Genomic DNA, 20,122 nt, shown 5'->3' on the forward strand with positions numbered 1-20,122 from the left:
TTAATATTCATTTGATTGCATTAGGATTTTTAAAGAAAAGTGACCTACATCTGTAACAACAGAGGCCTGTACCCAATACATTACAACTTGTCAAGCAACTTTGCAGTGAAAATTTTTACTTGTCACGTAGTAAAGAGAAAATTTCAATCCTTGCACGTAAATGATCAGATAATTTGTAGTAAGAGTGGCTAACAAAAAATGTTATTAATTTTTTTGTGAAAATTGGTAGGAATTCCCAATTTCTTGCTTTACACAAATGGGAGCTTGTTGAATGCCTCTGCACCAGGATAGTGAATTCCACTCTGAATACTATAAAAGGACACAAAGTCTACATAAATTTTTTTTATCTTGTTTTGACTGAGCTAATTACAGTAATTGGTTTTTATTATCAGCAACAAACACAATTAAGAAGTACATGTACTGCAAAATTAATGTCACAATTACAATATCCTCAAAGAAATCTCTGCATGACGTGTTGTTTGCTACTTTACACAATATTCTCACTACTTGCTTCAGCTGAATAAACATGTCATTTATTTCAGCTGCAGTGTCCAAGATGGTAGTTCTACAAAGGGCGTTCAAAAAAGTTTTGTACAGTTGTCTCTAATTCTTATATTTTTTTTTGCAGAAGGAGAAAAATATATATATATATATATATAAGACAAGACAGAGTGGCAATAAGATAAATCAGCCAACACCGTTGTCTTCAGGTCAACTTACAGAGATACTACTAGGAGCTGAATTGTAATTTAATATTTTATTTATATTTTTCCATGTTATTTTAATTGTATTTGCAGAGCTAACACAGTGTGCTCTCTTTTATACAGAAAAATCACTCAAAAATGACCCAACAGGTAGAAACTAGTCATGAACAAATAACATAAATATAACAGAAGTGGGGAAAATGCCACCCTCTTTTACTTTACTATGTGTTTACTCAATCTGAACTTGTTACCCAGTTGGATACCAAGGCATTTCACACACAGGGTTTCATTTAGTGTATGATAATGTCTAATCTTGGTGCCAGCAAGTCATTTTTGCCAGTCTGAAACTGCATAATAAGAGACTTTATGTGATTCAGACAAACTGTTTGCTGTGAACCAGCTGTATGCCTGTTCGGCTATAGGCTGAGTTGTGTCTTGTAAGTTGGGGTTGGACATTGATTAGAATACTTGTATCATCAACACAAATTGAAGTTTCTGAACTGACCTTTAAAGTCTTTGGAAGGATGTTCTGAATGGACCAAACTCAAAACACTGATTTCTTGTGTGCTTTGGACTGTAAAGCAAAACTGACAAAGGGAGTAGAAAAAATAAATGTGAAGTGCAAAGAAAGAAGATAAATTTTTACACTCGGTAGACAAAGCCTATAGTAACATATGGTAGACATGGCAGTACAAGTACATAGACAATGAAACTTCCTGGCAGATTAAAACTGTGTGCTGGACTGAGACTCGAACTTAGGACCTTTGCCTTTCATGGGAAAATGCTCCACCATTTGCGCTACCCAAGCATGACTCACGACTTGTCCTCACAGCTTCAATTCTGCCAGTAACTGTGAGGACGGGTTGTGTGTCGTGCTTGGGTAGTTCAGACGGTAGAGCACTTGCCTGCGAAAGGCAAAGGTCCCGAGTTCGAATCGCAGTCTGGCACACAGTTTTAATATGCCAGAAAGTTTCATATCAGCGCACACTCCGCTACAGAGTGGAAATCTCATTTTCTACATAGACAATGCATAGTAATATTTACTTAGAACAATAAAGTGAAATTTCATATATGTCTAATAAAAAACAGAACATCACAAAGAAAAAAAATTCAGAACTTTTCCTGTTACCTGTTTCAGTCAAGAATTACCATTAATCTCATTCTTTCTTTCTCATCATAAATTGAAAAGTTACATTAACTATAAAAATTTACAATAAATAATAAAGTTATTCTGTAAAGCTCCCATATTCAGACTCAGTGAGTTTCATAACACTAAATAACCATTGCTGCCCTAAGTAACAGCACTATGCACCTATTCAAAACAGAGGGAATGCCTTTACAAGGCATCCTAGACACAGACAGAAAGAAAAATGGAATATTGTAGCTTCAAACCAATAACTTGCATACAGACTGGCATCTGTTGTTGTTGCTGAGCCAAACATTATAACAGAATTTACACTCACTGAGCTCTTCTTTGTGAATCCATTACATTTTCCCATGAACATATAAGCAGACTCACTTTATACATGCAAGGTCCTCTCACTCCTGTGCGCTTTGCCACACTATGGGAGCACAGGCTGCCTGCATGCCCGCTGACTGCTTGATCCCATGTCTACACATTGGGCGTCATGCAAAAAGTCACATTTTAATTAGAAAAATCTTATCACTAACGCCTTCTCTTACATATACTTGGGTTCAAATTTTATAACATGACATGGAATATGCTGTTGCATGCTATGATCACATTTTCAACAATGATGAAGATCATTTCATCTTTGAAAATAAAAAAATGTGCTCGATGATGAAAGGCTTCACAATTAGATAGGTTTTCCATCAGTTGTTGTATTTTCTCTCTCTCTCTCTCTCTCTCTCTCTCTCTCTCTCTCTCTCTCTCTCTCTCTCTCTCTCTCACACACACACACACACACAAAAATATTGTAATGGCTTTGTGTGTCTCACATCAAAACTTCAATCGAGATGATGGATGAAGATTTTTACACTATTTCAGAATATGAGTCCAGTGCCTTAGCTACTTCACCACCTCAATCCATAAGGATTCCAGACGGTGGGAGGCAAATAATTATTACCACAGGCTCAGACCAAATGTACATCAGGATCTCAGAAATATCATAAGGAACAATGCGTACAGGATACTTCATGCAAATAAGTATCTGAGGAATTCTATAATTCTCAAAAAATTGCAAAAGTTATATGTGTGATCAAATAAATCATGTTTGACAAATAAAATTTTGTATAATAGGATACAAGAGACACTAGTACCTAATTAATACTTTTCACAGAATTTTTCTCAGTAACAGAACACCTTATATCAGTACATCAATGAAATGAAAGTCTTATACACAATCAGTTTTCGAAAGACAATTGCAGAACTTGTAAGTAAATGTGGAAGCATTTAGAAGCTGAAAAGTAATGAGCAAAATGTATCTTTCAATGAATGGATATAGATCTATAACATTCTAGAAATTAATGACCAACTATAATTGGTGAACCATGAAGGAGGTAATGCAAGGGCGTCATTAACCCTATATCATACTGGCTGGTAGTCCATGATGATGTCTTCCATCACTGAGATACTCATGCAAAATGTAGCAATTCTTATGAAATCTCAGTAAACAAAAATTTTGGAATGGAAACAGTGGTAATGGTACTGAGGATAAGAGTGGGAAGGGGGATATGTGGCTCACAAGTGCCTTTAATTTCAAAAATTGAGTTCATGCCTACTAATGGTTGGTCACACTAAGGGTTTATTTTAAAATTATTTTAAGGATCTTCAAAGCTACTCGGTTTTTTTTAAACTATACTTGAATGTCAGTGAAATCATTTGATAACCTTTTAGTAAACATAACAAATTTATTCTATTATGGGAACTGATACTCTTACGTAAATTTGTATAACTCCACAAGAAAAACTGTTAATTATTTGAGGTGAATATAAACAAAAACAAAAATGATAGTTTATTGCTAATAATATTTGAAAATAACTGAAGGTTTTGGGGGTAAAATGTTGATTGTCACAGTTTAATTATTTCTTTTTTCATACCAAAAGTATTTGTTCATGCAAAATTCCGTGGTAACTAGTAACACCAAAGATTTATGGCATTAACTAATAATGATCGAACACACGAGGACTTGTGTAATTAAATACATTCAACAGCAGTGAAACAAAAAAAAAAACTACAGAAAATATCAGTCTCAAAATTCATTGTACATTTTGTTTTGGGTTGCAAACAAGGTCTGGCTACTTTGACAAGTGCATCGAGATTGAAGACAGCCTCATACATTCTCACAAGACACCCTGTTCGTAATTGGCTGTGGGGAGACACCTGTCTTCCATGTAATCAGATATGTTATAATGGCTGCTGCAGCCAGGAAATCCTAGCTACACAGCCTATGATGAAACATCACCGTTTTATTGGCTGCCACAGACAGGTTGCCTAGTGCGTTATAGGGTTTACTGCCAAGATTTTTGTACAAATTCTTAGGCAAGATGAAAATGCCTGTTTCCACGAACAATGTGCACATTAGAAAATGAAACAGTCATCTGGAGCAAATACATACTCAGAGGCTGTCCTAGTGAAGAACAATCATCAAATAATTGCTGCATATAATTTAACTCATCCAAAAACAACAATTCTGTATCGCTGGCACATGTAGCAAGAAGGGCCACAAAGGAAGGACATTCTAAAGAATTACGTGTTACTTTGCAACCTCAATGTCCACACTGAGAGACAAGCTGGAGAACTTACACAATATGGTACATCAAATAAGCACAATCAAATGACCAATTAATTCAAGATGAAAGTGCTAGAGCAATAACCTACTGAGAAAATAGTGTTGAGCTCCCAGCAGTCTTTTTATGAAGGTGCCCATGGGCAGTTAACATATAAAGTACCTAGCAGCCAGCAGAGACTTTATCAGGTTCTCAAATCATTTTAACTGTCAACGAAGTCGATCATGCAACTGAAAAACAGTAATTGTTCAAAACTATAAAAGAATTTAGGAACAGGCAAGGATGACAAATTTTCTTAACATAGTATCATACTGCCATTAGAGCTATAAAGGAGGTGAGTTAATCAATGAATTAGAACACCATTTTAAATTGGTCTGGAAATGCATTACAAATCTCTCCCTTTCTTTAACTTTATGTGACTGTTACAGAACTTTACAGAGAGAACAGAAGAAAAGAGCACTATATTAGTTTTGAAAAGATTGGCACAAATATCTATTGTCCCATTAACAGAGCAATTTCAACCTTCATCTGGATCAGTGTAGAGATAACATTTCATCTAGTACTTTGCATCCTTGGCACCTATCACACAACAATGTGACCCAAATACCACCATAACTGATTCACATTCCTGTAGCAGAAAGGGACACAGCTACGTATATTATGGAGGTAATTTTCATGTAGAACAAATCAAACTGAAAAGTCCCTATCTGAACTATAAAATATATTTATTGCTTGCTGTTTCATCTACACAGTCATAATAACCAAGTAAAAAGTTTTCACACATTCCAGCAATAGCAAATATTCAATGTTCATAGCATTTGTTATAATTTAGATACCACAACACAAGCCATTGGAGTGGAGGGGTGTAGGCAACTGATAATCAAATACTTGTTATATTCAAACCATAATGCCTTCCATTGGACTACTTGCTGTATCCATTTAAGTACTTACTGAACATAATTTAACAAGGGTGAGAAGTGGGCAAGAAATATCACAACTTCAACCTATGTGCAATTTTGAAACAGTGGTATGTTCCAGTATGTTCTTGTCAGAGGGGTATGGTGGGGGTCTACACACACAGAAAGAAAGAAAGAAAGAGAGAAACAAAAACAAAAAAAGAGAGAGAGAGAGAGAGAGAGAGAGAGAGAGAGAGAGAGAGAGAGAGAGAGAATTAGTGGAGATGGTGAGAGACATAGATGTTGTGTGGAGGCTCAGGCAAATAACAACTGCAGAAAGGTGCTTCAATAGATTGTAGCATGAAGTGAGGAAGGAAGAATAAGCCTTAACACCCTATGGGTAAAAAGGTCATTAATACTTGGAGCACAATATTGTATTAGACAAGAATGGGATAGGGACAGATGGGACCCCCATTCCACCCAAATAGAAGTCCAATACCTTAATCACTCCATCTCATTTGGTTTTCAGCTGAACGTAGACTGAACATCAGGAAACAAATTACTATGATAATTGCTTAGTGGAATAGGGCCTTTTTGAAATTCTTACTTAGTTTATTCAAATCTCAAACACATGGCACCATTCTTCAGTAATGTTAGAAAAAATTTTATCTTGCAATAGGTGAGTCTGTCATATCAAGAAAGAGGTTGTTTCTTTTTTTTTTTTTTTTTAATGTCACAATATGATTTTAAATGTAAACAGCATGTGAGAACACACACTCTTCTAATGAATTTCTGAACATCTTCCATAAGTTTGAAAATGTTTCATTTAGTTTCTAATATCTGGAGAAGGTTACTAAACTGTGTCAGTAGTATTTCTGCAGTTTGAATTAAATACAGTTAAGATCAGTGAACTTGCAGTTTTTTTAAAAACATTAGTGAAGTGTTTCAATATAACTTCATACCCTTCAACAAAATTCTTAATCTTAATTGACACTATTTCTTTACTATCATTTTATAATGCTGAAAGGGTACAGACAGTAAAAATGCATTTGTCATAGTTTATATACAAAATATGCTATAAAATACTTGTTGGAGATTTGTCTATTCCGTAACACTGTTTTTCTCAGTTTATCTTGCAGGTTTAATTATATATAACACAAAGTGCATTAAACAAAGGACTTTGGCCATTCTGTAGTTTAATCTCATACAACCACCTTTGTTTCATATCCACATTATCCTTATTTCCTATCACCATCTTGTACTAAATTGTCTCCTTCTAGCCTAACCTAGACCTTGGGCTATACCACACATCAGTCTTGTCATCACATTTTTGGAGGGAGTGTTATTACGCTCGAACTGTTTCAGGCAACATATGTATAATGTTAAAGATTGGAGGGGGGAATTTTTACACTTGAACTTTTTCAGGTAACATATGTATGATTTTAAAGGTATGTCATATATTGACAATATAACAACTTGTATATCATTAAGCTTAAGGCTGTTGGAAGCAAGAAAGGGCACTCCAAGATAGCAAATCAGACACACAAAGCAAAAGTGGTCGCGTTTAGGTTATCAGAGGTAAACAGCAATGCTAGAGCTCTGCGAATTGCAGATGCTCTGGGCAGCTGTTAAAAGGGAGATGTTTCACTTCAGAGAATTAACTGGTAACTCGATCCACTGTCTAGACGCTATTGTAAGGCATCACAGTAGAAGATGCTCACAAAAAGATGCATCTTAATAGATGCAGAAAGCTTCATACCTGCTCCTGAGAACTGCAACATCAGTGGATTTGTACTGGTTTGAGTGCTACGACAGTGGTCCCCACTCATGAAGGGCCTCTGGGCAGAACCAAGTGATGCAAAACACTGTTGTTGCTGGCCACAAGAGGAAGGGCAGTGACATCTGGCTTCCAGCTGAACACAGTTGATACCAAACCTGGAGTGTGTTAATGCAAAATCCCGATACATCCATATCTACTGAGAAGGAGAAGGGGGAGGAATCTGAATGTGGCTGGGCAGAGGCGTCCTGGAGGTGCAGAGTCACTTGTCAGATTGGCTTAAGCTTGTAAAGTGCCAGTAGATTGGTGAGCTGACTATAAGAAACCCATGTTTTTAAAAACCCATGTTTTTAAAAACCCATATTTTTGTATTCATTCAGAGCTCTCACTCAGCTCACTGGGGTGCCAACTACGTGTCCCTTGTTGCCAGTTTCAGTAATCTGCAACAAGTCTGTCTCCCTCACTTGGAGTGCTGCTCTCATAGTTTGTACTTAAAATGGTGCTAGTGTTTGCTGGTCCTGTCAGCACTCACTCCGTGGGCTCAGACACTGATCTCTGTTGGGCAACCAGTTGCGTCCTTGGCTTTTTTTAATGTTCAGAATGAGCCTTCAATGTAGTAGTTGGTTTCATTGCTAATAAACAGTGTTATTCAAATCCCTGAGTATCCTTGAGCCTCCAGCTGCAGGCATCCTATCAATTTTAAAATCTGTGCCTCTCATAGGGGCTTTGTGACAGTGCTTGGCGCTGTCTTCACTGGAAGTTAGTCTTTCTGCATTTGAGCCCTATCATTCAGAAATTGCAGTCTGACCTGTAACCATCTGTATTCCCTCTACCCTGTGTTAGGACATGACACATATTCTGCATTTTTTAATCACTGCAAATAATCATTCTGCTGAAAAATGTGAAAGTAATATTTCAAACCTCCACTGCTGAAGCAGCCGCAGAAGTAACAACAAAACAACAAACTATAAAAGAGCAGAAAGATTTTGGTGAGTCTGTTACATGGGTTCCAGTCTTTTGAAAGATCTTGCTGAAGGAAGATTAAGAATATAATGTCCCATCAACAATGACTCTGCTGGAAATGGAGCATAAATTCAGACTAAGGAGGAATAGAGAAGGAAATCAGCCATACCAATTTCAAAGAGACCATCCCAGAATTTGGATCAACTGATTTGATGAAATAACAAAACCTCACTCTGAATGTCCACATGGGGATTTGAGACCTCATCCTTCTGAATGTGAGCCCAGTGTACTAAGCACTGCACCACATCGTTCAGCAAGGATCTTAATGAAATTCCGGATTGGGCTCAGCATACATTAATCAACTCTTTAGGTTTCAGAAGGTGCAAGAATGCAAACAAAAAAAGAAATAAATCATATTAAATTCAGAGCAATTCTGATATTTAAAACAAGACCTTTAACTCACAATTTTTCACAGTCATAACAGTAAAACCATCATCAATGTAAAGGCTTGTTGGAACACTGTAGTGCTTTACTAGACATGGTCCTGTTGAAGATAGTAAGCCCTTGCCTTTCTGTGACCTGTCATCTGACTTAGCCAGTGAACTCCAGATGACAGTGAAACTTTTCTTTTTCACTTATACAAATCAACAGAGGTGAAAGAAGTGAGGTGACAGAAAAAAATCCCTTGGACCAACTGAGAATCAAGCCCAGAACCTTTAGATTTGTCATATGACATCTAACCACTCAGCCACCAAGCCACACAAAAGCAACATAATTGCCAAAATACATTAATTTTTCTAAAATTAATTAAATTTCTTTATTATTTAAAGATATCCAAACAGTTTTAACACAAGGAGCATTTATAGCTCCTTTTCAAATCAACTCAGGAACAAAATGCTCCACAAATTTTAAGTGGATGATGTTGAAATCACTATAGTCAGATTAAAATTACTTGATAGTTGACACTTAACATATTGGCACTGGTTTCCTCCAATCAGAGTGCTCAATGTCACGCCAGAACTATTCACTGTTGCCAAACTGCCACAGTAGTTTGTTGGTTCACTTCCAGTTTATTGTCCGGCTTTCTTTCTTGATGTGCTTGGATCCCTACTCATGCGCCTGGCACTTTTATTTCGTATTTCATCAGACATGATAAGCACAACAAACAAAGAAACACACACGCACATGTATGCATGCACACACTGCCCCCCCCCCCCCCCATACATACACAATAATGCTAATAGATAGCACTAACCAAACAGTAATGGATGCTTCCGCACAAGGTGCAATTCAGGCATGTTGTTGTTGTTGTTGTTGTTGTAACAACAACAACAACATGCCTGAATTGCACCTTGTGCGGAAGCATCCATTACTGTTTGGTTAGTGCTATCTATTAGCATTATTGTGTATGTATGGGGGGGGGGGGGGCAGTGTGTGCATGCATACATGTGCGTGTGTGTTTCTTTGTTTGTTGTGCTTATCATGTCTGATGAAATACGAAATAAAAGTGCCAGGCGCATGAGTAGGGATCCAAGCACATCAAGAAAGAAAGCCGGACAATAAACTGGAAGTGAACCAACAAACTACTGTGGCAGTTTGGCAACAGTGAATAGTTCTGGCGTGACATTGAGCACTCTGATTGGAGGAAATTCAGGCATATGTTAGATAAAATTCACGACACTGCATGGAGCCAAATTTTTGAAGGCTGCAATTCATTGTTGCGACTGGATCACCCCAGCTATATACATAGCTACTTAACCCAGAATTGTAGAATATGAACCTGACATGTAGAATGTTGTGGGTTCAAATCTCATCAAATGTAGTGGAATTTTTTTATTTCTAAATCTAATCAAAATAAACTGATTATTATTTTTATTTAATTAACTGATTTAAATGTAACTTTTTTATTTCTAATACTCTTCAATGTCATTTTCATCATTGTAACGACTTTTTTATTTGCCCTAATTTTTCTTCCTATCAACCTTGTTTCATCTGGAATCTGACTGTGTCACTTATAAACCGCAATGAAATGCCAATGAGGATCCCTCATCAGTTGGTAACATGGCAGCTCGTGTAGCCAGTGTGAAGATAGTTTCAGGTGGCCGATGATAGTAAAAAATGACAGTTTGCTTTTTAGCCCATAGATTAAATTTTCTGTCTTAAGTTTGCTCGTAGACGTTAAATTTAATCACCGTGAACAAAGCGATCATGATTTTCATTCTGCTGCAGATTTATCTTGGATACATTGCACATCATTAGGTTGTGGTCAGCTTAGAATGTGAGTTTAAATTCAGGGCTACAAAACGTGTTGTTTGCCACTGTTTGGTAATTTGTCACTTAAAATCAGCTGTTGACAGAGTGTCTCGCATTTTCAACACATCTTGCCATGGCCACTTCCACCACCACTCCACATTACATGCTAATTGCCTTTGTGAAATGACCCGTCATGTTTCTGTGTCACCTATAGCCGAGTGATAGCCGGCAGCTTATTTGGCAACAATGTAGGGGCAAGTAACAGATGTCAACTATCAAGTAATTTTAATCAGACTACAGTCACCTTTCAGATGATACAGCAAGCAATAATTATATTACACTGAAGATTGAGGACATGCCAATCTAAAACCTGTCAGATGTTCTTCTGGAGTAGTATACAATGCTCTTGATAGTGTACCTAACTTTATGCGTTCTTAGCCGACAGCTCAGCACAATCAGTACACAAATGCTGATTTTTTACATCAGAATCTATGCTCATTTTTCAATTCTTTTGTTATATCTAGTAATAGTGTGTGTCATACCATCTCAGAGGATCTCTGAAATGAGTGGAAAAATTCCATGTCAATGATGTATCTGTATACTTCATCTGACATGTAGCTGTGACATATGAACACACATCAATTTCTCAAAGCGAGTGTTCAGCTGTCACTAACCTCAGACAGTTTTTCCTAGTTTAAACAGGTGGATAAATGACATAATAATAATTCAATTATATATTAAAATTAAAAGCTTCCAAATTATTAACTGGCAGTGAACAACAATCAGTCAATAACTACACTGTAAGCATCAGACACTAAAGCACAGCACCGTAACAGTCTACAACCAGAAGTTATCCAAAATGTTCATGCAAAATTCTACATTACAAATGAAGCACAAGAAAATTCTGTTTGCAGTAAGCCAATAATCAATGAGAAACACAAAAGTAAACAACATTAACTGTACATTTATTCTCTATGTACTAAACTTATCACCCACCACCATCTGAAGTGTTCGAACACTTTTGCGGTGAAGAATCAGAGAGCAATAATAATTGAATGAGTGAGTTATCATTAAAAAATTCCCAGAGAAAGATATTGCACAAATAAGGAAATGAAAACCATACCAATTAAGCACAGCCCAAGTTTTTACAGTCACTTAATGAAAGTGACTTTTATGTTATCATTATTAATAAAATTATTTTAGATTTCTTATTCATTTAATTAGATATAAAAATTTAAATATACACTTTATGTACACAGAATTGTAGACTAGTGTAAGAGATGTATTTATTTCTACTACACATCACACAGTTAAACAAATGTGCTGTGGTTTCTGCCATATATAGATGAAGTTACTGTAAAACTTTACAGTTCAATTAAACATATGCCATACTTATGCTGCTGAAAAATAAACAGAATTCAATCATAGATCTAAAATATGTGACATAAATGCACTTTTTTGTTTGACAGAGGGATAACAAAACTGCCTGAGAGAATTCAGCCGTATTTACACTTCCAAAGTAAATCTAAAAAACAGTACAGTGTTTTATTTAGCCTAGTAACCCCCCCCCCCCCCCCCCCCCCAATTTCTCCTGTGAACCATGGACCTCGCTGCGCTGAGTGCATCTTAATGATTGAGGTAGCTGTACCACATATGCAACCCCATTACAGGTACATCTATAGACAGATAGGACTAACAAAGGTATGATCAAAAATAAGATGAATGAATGTTTTTATCCTAATTGCTGATGTTACAACCATTTGATGTCATCTGTCCAATAGCATGATCTGCTGAGTCTGGCAGTGTCAAGCTGGAACAAATTCTATCATGTCAGTCAGCACACAGATGATAGAATAAGGTTGTGTTTACCACGTCTGTCACACAACATAAATTTTGTACAACACATCAACATTAAGTTCTGCTTCAAGTTGCAAAAAGTGCCAAAGAAACTCATGAAATGTTGAAATCAGTGTATAGCAACAATGCCATAACTCTGAATACTGTCTACAAGTGGTATGAATGATTTAAAAGCAGAAATGAGTCAGTAGAGGATGAGCAACATTTATGACTTCCACTAACCTCAAAAACAGAAGAAAATGTGCAGCAAGTAGCCAAAATTGTTCCTTGAAACAAGCAAATAACTATTCATGAGCTTATCGGGGAACTTATCATCTCATACGCACCCATGCAAAGCATTTTAACCGATAATTTGCAAATGAGATGAGTGCAAAATTTCTTCCCAGACTTTTGAGTGATGAACAGAAGATAAATCATGTGTCAGTTTGCACGGAGTTGAAGGATCATCTTCATCCAGATCCAGACTTTATGTCCAAAACTGTAGTTGGAGATGAAACTTGGGTCTATGGGTAAGACCTCGAAAATAAAATTTAGAGTTCCCAATGGAATACCCTTGAATCTCCCTGCCCTACGACAGCACACCAGTCATAATCAAATATCCAAGTAATACTCACTGTTTCTTTCAATATTACTAAGGGCGCAGTGCTATCTGAGTTTTTTCCATGGGTAACAATTGTAAATGCCAAATTTTGCAAGGGCATCCTGCAACATTTGCCAAACAATGTATGAAGAAAAAGACCAGAAAAATGGGCCAATCGCTTCCTTCTCAGTCATGACAATGCGCTGTGAAACACCTCACTCTTGATTTGAGTGCTTTTGCCTGAAAAAAGTGTTCCTGTCTGTCCATATCTGCCTTACTCACAAGATTTAGCTCCATGCGACTTCTGGCTCTTCCCATAAGTTAAAACCACACTTAAAGGAAAACATCTTGACACCATTCCTGACACTGAGAGGGACATGAAAGACCTGCTGAATGCCCTGCCAAAAGAAACATTCCATAAATGCTTCCACTCATGGATTCAATGTTGGGCTAAGTGCATTGCTAGCCAAGGACAGTAATTTAAAGGAGAGTAAATGAAACTCCATATAAGCTCATTCCTTTGTTTCTAAAAAAATTATTCACCATATTTTTTGATCACACCTTTTATAGTTCCTGAAGAGGGGTAATGGCCTTTTCAATACTTGCAGAGGTAACAGTCTGAGTGATTAACTGACCTGGCAATGTAACATTAATCAACATGGCCTTGCTATGTAGGTACCGTGAATAGCCGAAAGCAAGGGGAAACTACATATATTATATTTCCCAAAGACATGCAGCTTTACTGTATGGATTGATGATGATGGCATTCTACTGGGTAAAATATTTCTCAGATGTAACATAGTCATCCTCCCAGATCACCTGGCACGAACTAATAAGGAGTATGTTGCCAGGAAACACAAATATAGCATTCTATGGCTTAGAGTTTTGAATGTCAGAGCCCTTAATCCAGTAGTGGGCTAGATAACTTAAAAACACAAACTGATGGACTGAAAATCATATAGTGAGATATAGTAAAGTGCAATGAGGGAAAGATCAGGACTTCTAGTAACGTGAGTAGAGGGTTACCAACATGAAATAAAACAGTGATACATCATGAGTAGGCCTAATAACAAATCAGAAAATAAGAAGGCAGGTGAGCTACAATGAACAGCTTAGTGAACGCATTATGATAGCCTAAGAGAGAAAGACTACACCACAGCAGTACAAGTTTATATGCCTTATGGATTCACAGATAATGATGGAAGAGTAAGAATGTATATGAGATAAAAGAAGTTACTCAGATAGCTAAGGGAGACTAAAATGTAATTACAGGGTGGCGCACAAAATGTGTTACCATTTTGTTTTTGAATATAAACTTTTTTGTCAACACAATCTGAAAGGAACATATACTACAATGAAGAGCCATCCATGGAGATTTGTTCTAACTCAGCACATGCTCAATATGTCCACCATTTCGTTTCCTAACTTCCTTCAAACGAACACTGAAGTTAGTGATTACCCTACGGCACATGTCTTCCGTAATTTCACTGCAAGCTTGAAGAATAAGTTTTCTGAGCTCCATTAAATTACGTGGACGTTTCGGGAAAATTTTTTCCTTTAGGTACCCCCAAAGAAAAAAGTCACATGGATTGAGGTCTGGACTATTGGGGGGCCAATTTTGTCCATCATTGAAGCGACCTGGAAACCTGAATGAAATGATCCGCATGTCGAAATGCTTGTGTAAAAACTCCAACACAGTGTTTGCAGTATGTGGCCTTGCTCCATCTTGCATGAACCACTGCGTGTTGAAGGGCAAGGCAGTAGCAAGAAGCTGTGGAATGAATCTATTGCGAAGCATGCTCAAATAACGTTCACTGTTCACAGTTTCTTCAAAGAAAAAGGGTCCAATAAGTCTGTGACTGGAAATTGCTCCCCATGCTGTAATCCTCGGATCATAATGTTGTCGTTCATGAAGCACTTGTGGGTTTTCAGTGGCCCAAAAGTGTACATTTTGTTTGTTAACCACATCGTCTATATGAAAATGCGCCTCGTCTGAAAACCAAATGTTGTTGAGAGTTTCTTCCCTATCCTCTGCCCAGGTCATCTTGTATGGGTACATATGGAGGTCACTTTTAAGAATGCGTTGAACGGAGCATGTGGATATTCCCAGTTGCACTGCTGCCTTTCTACACAATTTCCCGGGACTTCTCTGTACAGCAACTCGTACCGCTTCAATATTGTCCGGCAAACAAACAGGCTTAGGCTGAGGTCTCTTTGCTTCCAATACTGTTCCCTCCTGTACAAATTTATTGTACAACCTGTGGATGGTCTTCTTGCAAGGGACCTATTGTGTGTTAAACTGTTGTCGAAAACGCCTCTGAGTCACAACAAGGCTTTTCATTTTATGAAAAAGTAACACAATTGCCGATCGTTGCTGTGTCGTCAGTCTTCCATTGTCAGCCATTGCTGCTTACTAGTCTCCTAGCAGCAGTATCGTGAATTACACGTCATTTCGTAACTCATTTGTTTTTCCAAGCTCTGCTGGTACTGCTGTAGAGATCCCAGCGGGATATCTAATGCGCGTCGTAAGTTGTGAAAGAAACAATTGGTAACACATTTCGTGTGCCACCCTGTATGATGGGGACTAGAAATCTACAGCTGGAAATGGGAGAGAAGGAAAAATAGCAGAACATGAACTGGGGGAAAGGAATAAAAGAAAAAGTTGCCTGGTAGAATGTTGCACAGAGCACTATCTAATCACTACAAACACTTGGTTTACAAATCATGAGAGGAAGTATTATATACTGAAGAGGTGTGGAAACACCAGAAGATTTCAGATAGATTGTATAATAGTAAAAAGGTGATTTCAAAACCAAATTTTAAACTGAGAGCATTTCAGGGGCAGATGTGGATTCTGACCATAATTTATTGGTTATGAACTACATATTAAATTGCAAAAAAAGTAGGAAATCAAAGAGACAGCACTTCGATAAACTGAAAGAAGCACTGATTATGGAGAATTTTAAAGGCAGTATTAGGCAATGAATGACTGAAATGGGGGAATCAAAGACAACAGAAGATGAATGGGTAGCTTTGGGAGATGAAATAGTGAAGGCAGGTAAGGATCAAATACACAAAAAGACAAACCCCAGCAAAAATTTTTGGATAACGCATGAGACAATAAGTGTCACTGATAAAAGGAGAAAATATAAACATTAAAAATGAGATTGAAAGTGCAAAATGACACAGCAGGAATGATTAGCGAAGAAACGCAAAGCTGTAAATGGCTATGGGAAAGATAGATGCCACATATAAGTTACTTGAAGAAATCTCTGGAGAAAAAGAGAAGCAGTATTAAGAACTGAGACTGCAAACCAGTATCACCCAAAAAATGTATGGCTGAAAGATGGATCAAATATAAAGAAGAACTTCACAGAGGAAATGAATTTGATGACAATGCTGCAGAAAGGAAAGAAAAGAGGAGGAGGAGGAGGAGGAGGAGGAGGAGAAGGAGGAAGAAGAAGAAGAGACAGACAAGAGATATGATATTGCGACACCGAAACACCTGAGTTGAAACAAGATACTCAAAGTAGAAGCCATTCAATCAAAATTATACAAATTCTTGGGAGAAAATATCATGACAAATTATTCCACCAATTATGCAAGAAATATGAGAGGGGAAAGACCCTCACACTTCAAGAAGAGTGCAGTAACTCCATTTCCAAAGAATGCAAGTGCTGACAGGTCTGAATACTAACAAACTATTAGCTTAATAAGTCATGATTGCAAAATACTGACACAAATTATTTACAGAAGGATGGAGAAAGTGGTAGAAGGGGACACCGCAGAAGATCAGCTTGGGTGCTGGGGAAATGTAGGAACACGTGGGGCAATACTGACCCTAAGAGATATATCAGAAGATATGTTGAAGAAAGGTAAACCTACTTTTACAGCATTTGTAGATTTAAAGAATGCTTTTGACAATGTTGACTGGCATGCACTCTTTGAAATTCTGAAGGTAACAGGGAGCAAATGGTCATTTACAACTTGTACAGACTCTAAACTGCAGTTATAATAGCGAAAGGACATGAAAGAGAAGCAGCATTTGAGAAGAAAGAGATACATGGTTGTAGCCTATCACCGATGTTATTCAATCAGCAGAGTGAGTAAGCAATGAAGGAAACAGATGGAAAGTTGGGAGGAGTATTAAAGTGCAGGGTGAATAAAAATAAAAAAAATTGAAAATAAAAATACAAGAATTGAGATTTGTTCATGACACTGTAATTCTATCAAGGCCAGCAACAGATTTAAAAGCAGTTTTGTTGAATGGATAGTGCCTCGGAAAGAGGTTACTGTATTTACCCGATTATAAGATGAGGTTTTTTCCCCAAATTCGTCATTCAAAAATGTAGAGCCATCTTATATTCACATATTAAACTACTGCTGCTGAGGTAAATATTTCTACAGTGCTTAAAAGATTAATACTGGAGTCATATTACATTTAGAGTTGAAGATTTGGCTATTGAGGTTTCATACAAATTTATTTTTAAGAGTTCTGAAAGATAGAGATTAGCAAACAATACTTTCATTCAAATAGGCTCATGATTTTCCAGTATGCCGAAGTGCTCTTGTTCGATCAACCACTTAACATTTGATCTTCGATCAATTGCGTAACATTTAACTCGTGGTGCTAATGCAACAGATGGATATGTGAGAGATTATGAACTAGGTACTACAACAATCTAATGCTCTACTTAAAAAATTGACAATTTTGTGATACATAGGGGGAAATAGCATTAAATTCTATCAAGTTACAAACTTTTGTTGTAATAGAATCAGTTTGCAATAGAATTTTTCATACGTGTATGGATACCACATACATACATTTACGCTCCTTTTTAAGTAAAGGTAGCACTCAAAGGCAAAAATCTTGCCCTTAAATGATTCTGAACCCAAGCCAGTATTTAATTTGGTCATAAGAAACTAATGATTTATGAAGTGCGTTGCAAATGAAAATTCAGTAGCTGATCACATATTAGAATACTTGGGGAAAAATTACCAGCTTTTAATCAGGTTTAGAATTGATGGTGACATCCAGACGAAATGAGAAAGTAAATTAATCAAGAATTGAATATCTAACAAATGAAACAAATCACATTAACTGACTGCAATTGTTATCACAAGAATAAATTATAGTGGAAAGACCTGTTGTGGAGACAATACCAACAGACATCACCAGATCGTGGAACAAGCAAAACTTTGAGAGCTGGAATGAATCGTGTTTGGGATCTTTTATTTATGTGTTAGTCACTGTTGTTACATATGACCTGCACCCTAGAAGATACAGCCGTCTGTGTTTCACTGTTGCTTAAGCACTGCACTATGGAAGGGTTGCTAGGGCAACAGTGACACAATCTTAGCTGAGAACTATAATGAGTGTGGGGTTGGGAGTTGTGAGCGGGCAGTAAATTCTGTCTTGCTGCCAAACATGGGAATCTACACTGTGTAGTTTAGGTTTTTATGAACATTTTACCATGTTTAAACTGCAGTTTACCTGAATCCATTTGTACTCAGTATCAAATTTGGTTTAAAATTGGCCAAATACTCAACAATAGCACATATTTCTGCATAAGATGCTAAAAGTCTAGACTGCATCCAGTGACATACTTATGTGTTTTGTGTAGCAATGGTGTAGACATTCAACGTTTGGTACGATGCAAATGGCAGGGGGTATGTTAAGCTGCTGGTTCTACACAGCCAATGAGAGAGCGTTGGGGCAGACAATATGTTTTTGTAGCAAAAGACATTGTAACATTCTCATAGTCTGCAGAGACGAAAAATCCACTATTCAGCAGAAACAGCCAAATTTTAGAAATAAGTCTCACAGCTGCCCTGATAACGATGATGATGATTAAAAATGGTGGTACCAAAAATGACAGGCAAAGAAAAGAGGCAGTGAAGATAAAAATTAATGTAAACAATTTCTTTTTGTTTATTTTCTTTCTCCATGTATTTTCAAAATGTAGACAACCAATAAATGGCAAAAGTTTAGAATAGGTGTAATGGTAATTTTGGAGGCATATTGCTCATGACAACAAAAGTCTGTAATTTTGATAAGTCAGAATATGTTAAAAAATCAGTTTTTCTCAAGGAGCCTTTTAAAAAATGGAGCTTCATCTTATACTCGGGTAAATACGAACTTCAATGAAAATGGGTGTAGGCTAATGGAATGCTGTCAAATTATGTTTGGTGATGCTGAGGGAATTATATTTGGAAATGAGACAGAGTGGTAGATGAGTTTTGTTATTTGAGCTCCAAAATAATTTAATAAGGAAAAAATAGAGAGAATATAAAATGCAGACTTGAAATAGAAAGAAAATAGTTTGTGAAGAGGAATTTGTTAACATCAAACATAAATTTGGGTGTAAGAAAATCTTCTGTTTCTCTGGTGTATAGCCTTGTGTGGAAGTGAAATGTGAATGATAAACAGTTGAGACAAGAAGAAAATAAAAGCTTATTTAATATGGTTCTATGTAAGAGTGCTGAGGATTAGGTAGATAGATAAATAATGAACAACTGCTAACAAAATTGGGGAAAGGAAAAATTTGCAGCACAATCTGACTAAAAGAGACCAGTTCATAGGACACATCCTGAGGTAGGAAGGAAGAGTGTGTGTGTGTGTGTGTGTGTGTGTGTGTGTGTGTGTGTGAGTGAGTGAGGGGGTGGGGGTTGGACGGTGGTAAAAATTGTAGAGGGAAACCAAGGAATGAATACACAAAGCAAGATCAACTGGATGTAGGTTGCAGCACTTATGCAGAAATTAAGTAGCCAGCATGGGATTGATTACCATGGAGAGCTGCATCAAACCAATCTTCAGATTGATGTTTGGAGTGACATCTGTGACAGTGATTGGAGCTACGGGCTGGTCAGCTAAAGAGGAGGTGGTATCTGGCAGGAAGAGCAGTAAAGCAAACAACTGCCACAACTTCAGAGAGCACCAAAGCTTGATCAAAATCTATACATCTACAAATATCTTCTATACATATCATAAATTAAAGTCTTCCGCCATTTCTTTCAGTCTACATGTAAAGGCTAATCTCAGGAATTACTGTAGGGATCTTGGTATGGTTTTCACTAATAGACTGATTCATTACGAAGATTTGCATACATAATTTATTACCATTATGCCAGGCAAGCTGTCTGACCATAGATACTTAAGTGTTACCCATGTGAAGCTGGGGCAGATCACTACTCTGAATACAAGATTTAGCATAAAACAGGATTTCCTTTAGAAATTATATGGTACTTTTAATGCCTTGTTTTTACACTGATATCTGTGTCAGTGAGCCTAATTCCTACTTTTTCATTAGGAATTAATACCAAAATTAAGAAAGTTAAGGGC

The 20,122-nt window shown here is 37.0% G+C and overlaps 1 protein-coding gene across 3 annotated transcripts in view; it reads right to left on the reverse strand.

Moving 5' to 3' along the window:
* Positions 1–20,122, reverse strand: part of LOC126184368 (ATP-dependent helicase brm) — a 437,613-nt gene that overhangs the window by 29,455 nt on the left and 388,036 nt on the right. For 2 of the 3 annotated variants that reach the window (XM_049926751.1, XM_049926750.1), the window contains one exon: positions 2,224–2,316. The exons of the other annotated variant lie outside the window; for it this stretch is intronic. In XM_049926751.1, coding sequence (XP_049782708.1) covers positions 2,224–2,316 — 93 coding nt within the window. The remainder of the gene's footprint in view (positions 1–2,223; positions 2,317–20,122) is intronic. 3 annotated transcript variants of the gene reach the window in all.

Source organism: Schistocerca cancellata, chromosome 4 (assembly GCF_023864275.1).
Source record: "Schistocerca cancellata isolate TAMUIC-IGC-003103 chromosome 4, iqSchCanc2.1, whole genome shotgun sequence".
Classification (NCBI taxonomy): domain Eukaryota; kingdom Metazoa; phylum Arthropoda; class Insecta; order Orthoptera; family Acrididae; genus Schistocerca; species Schistocerca cancellata.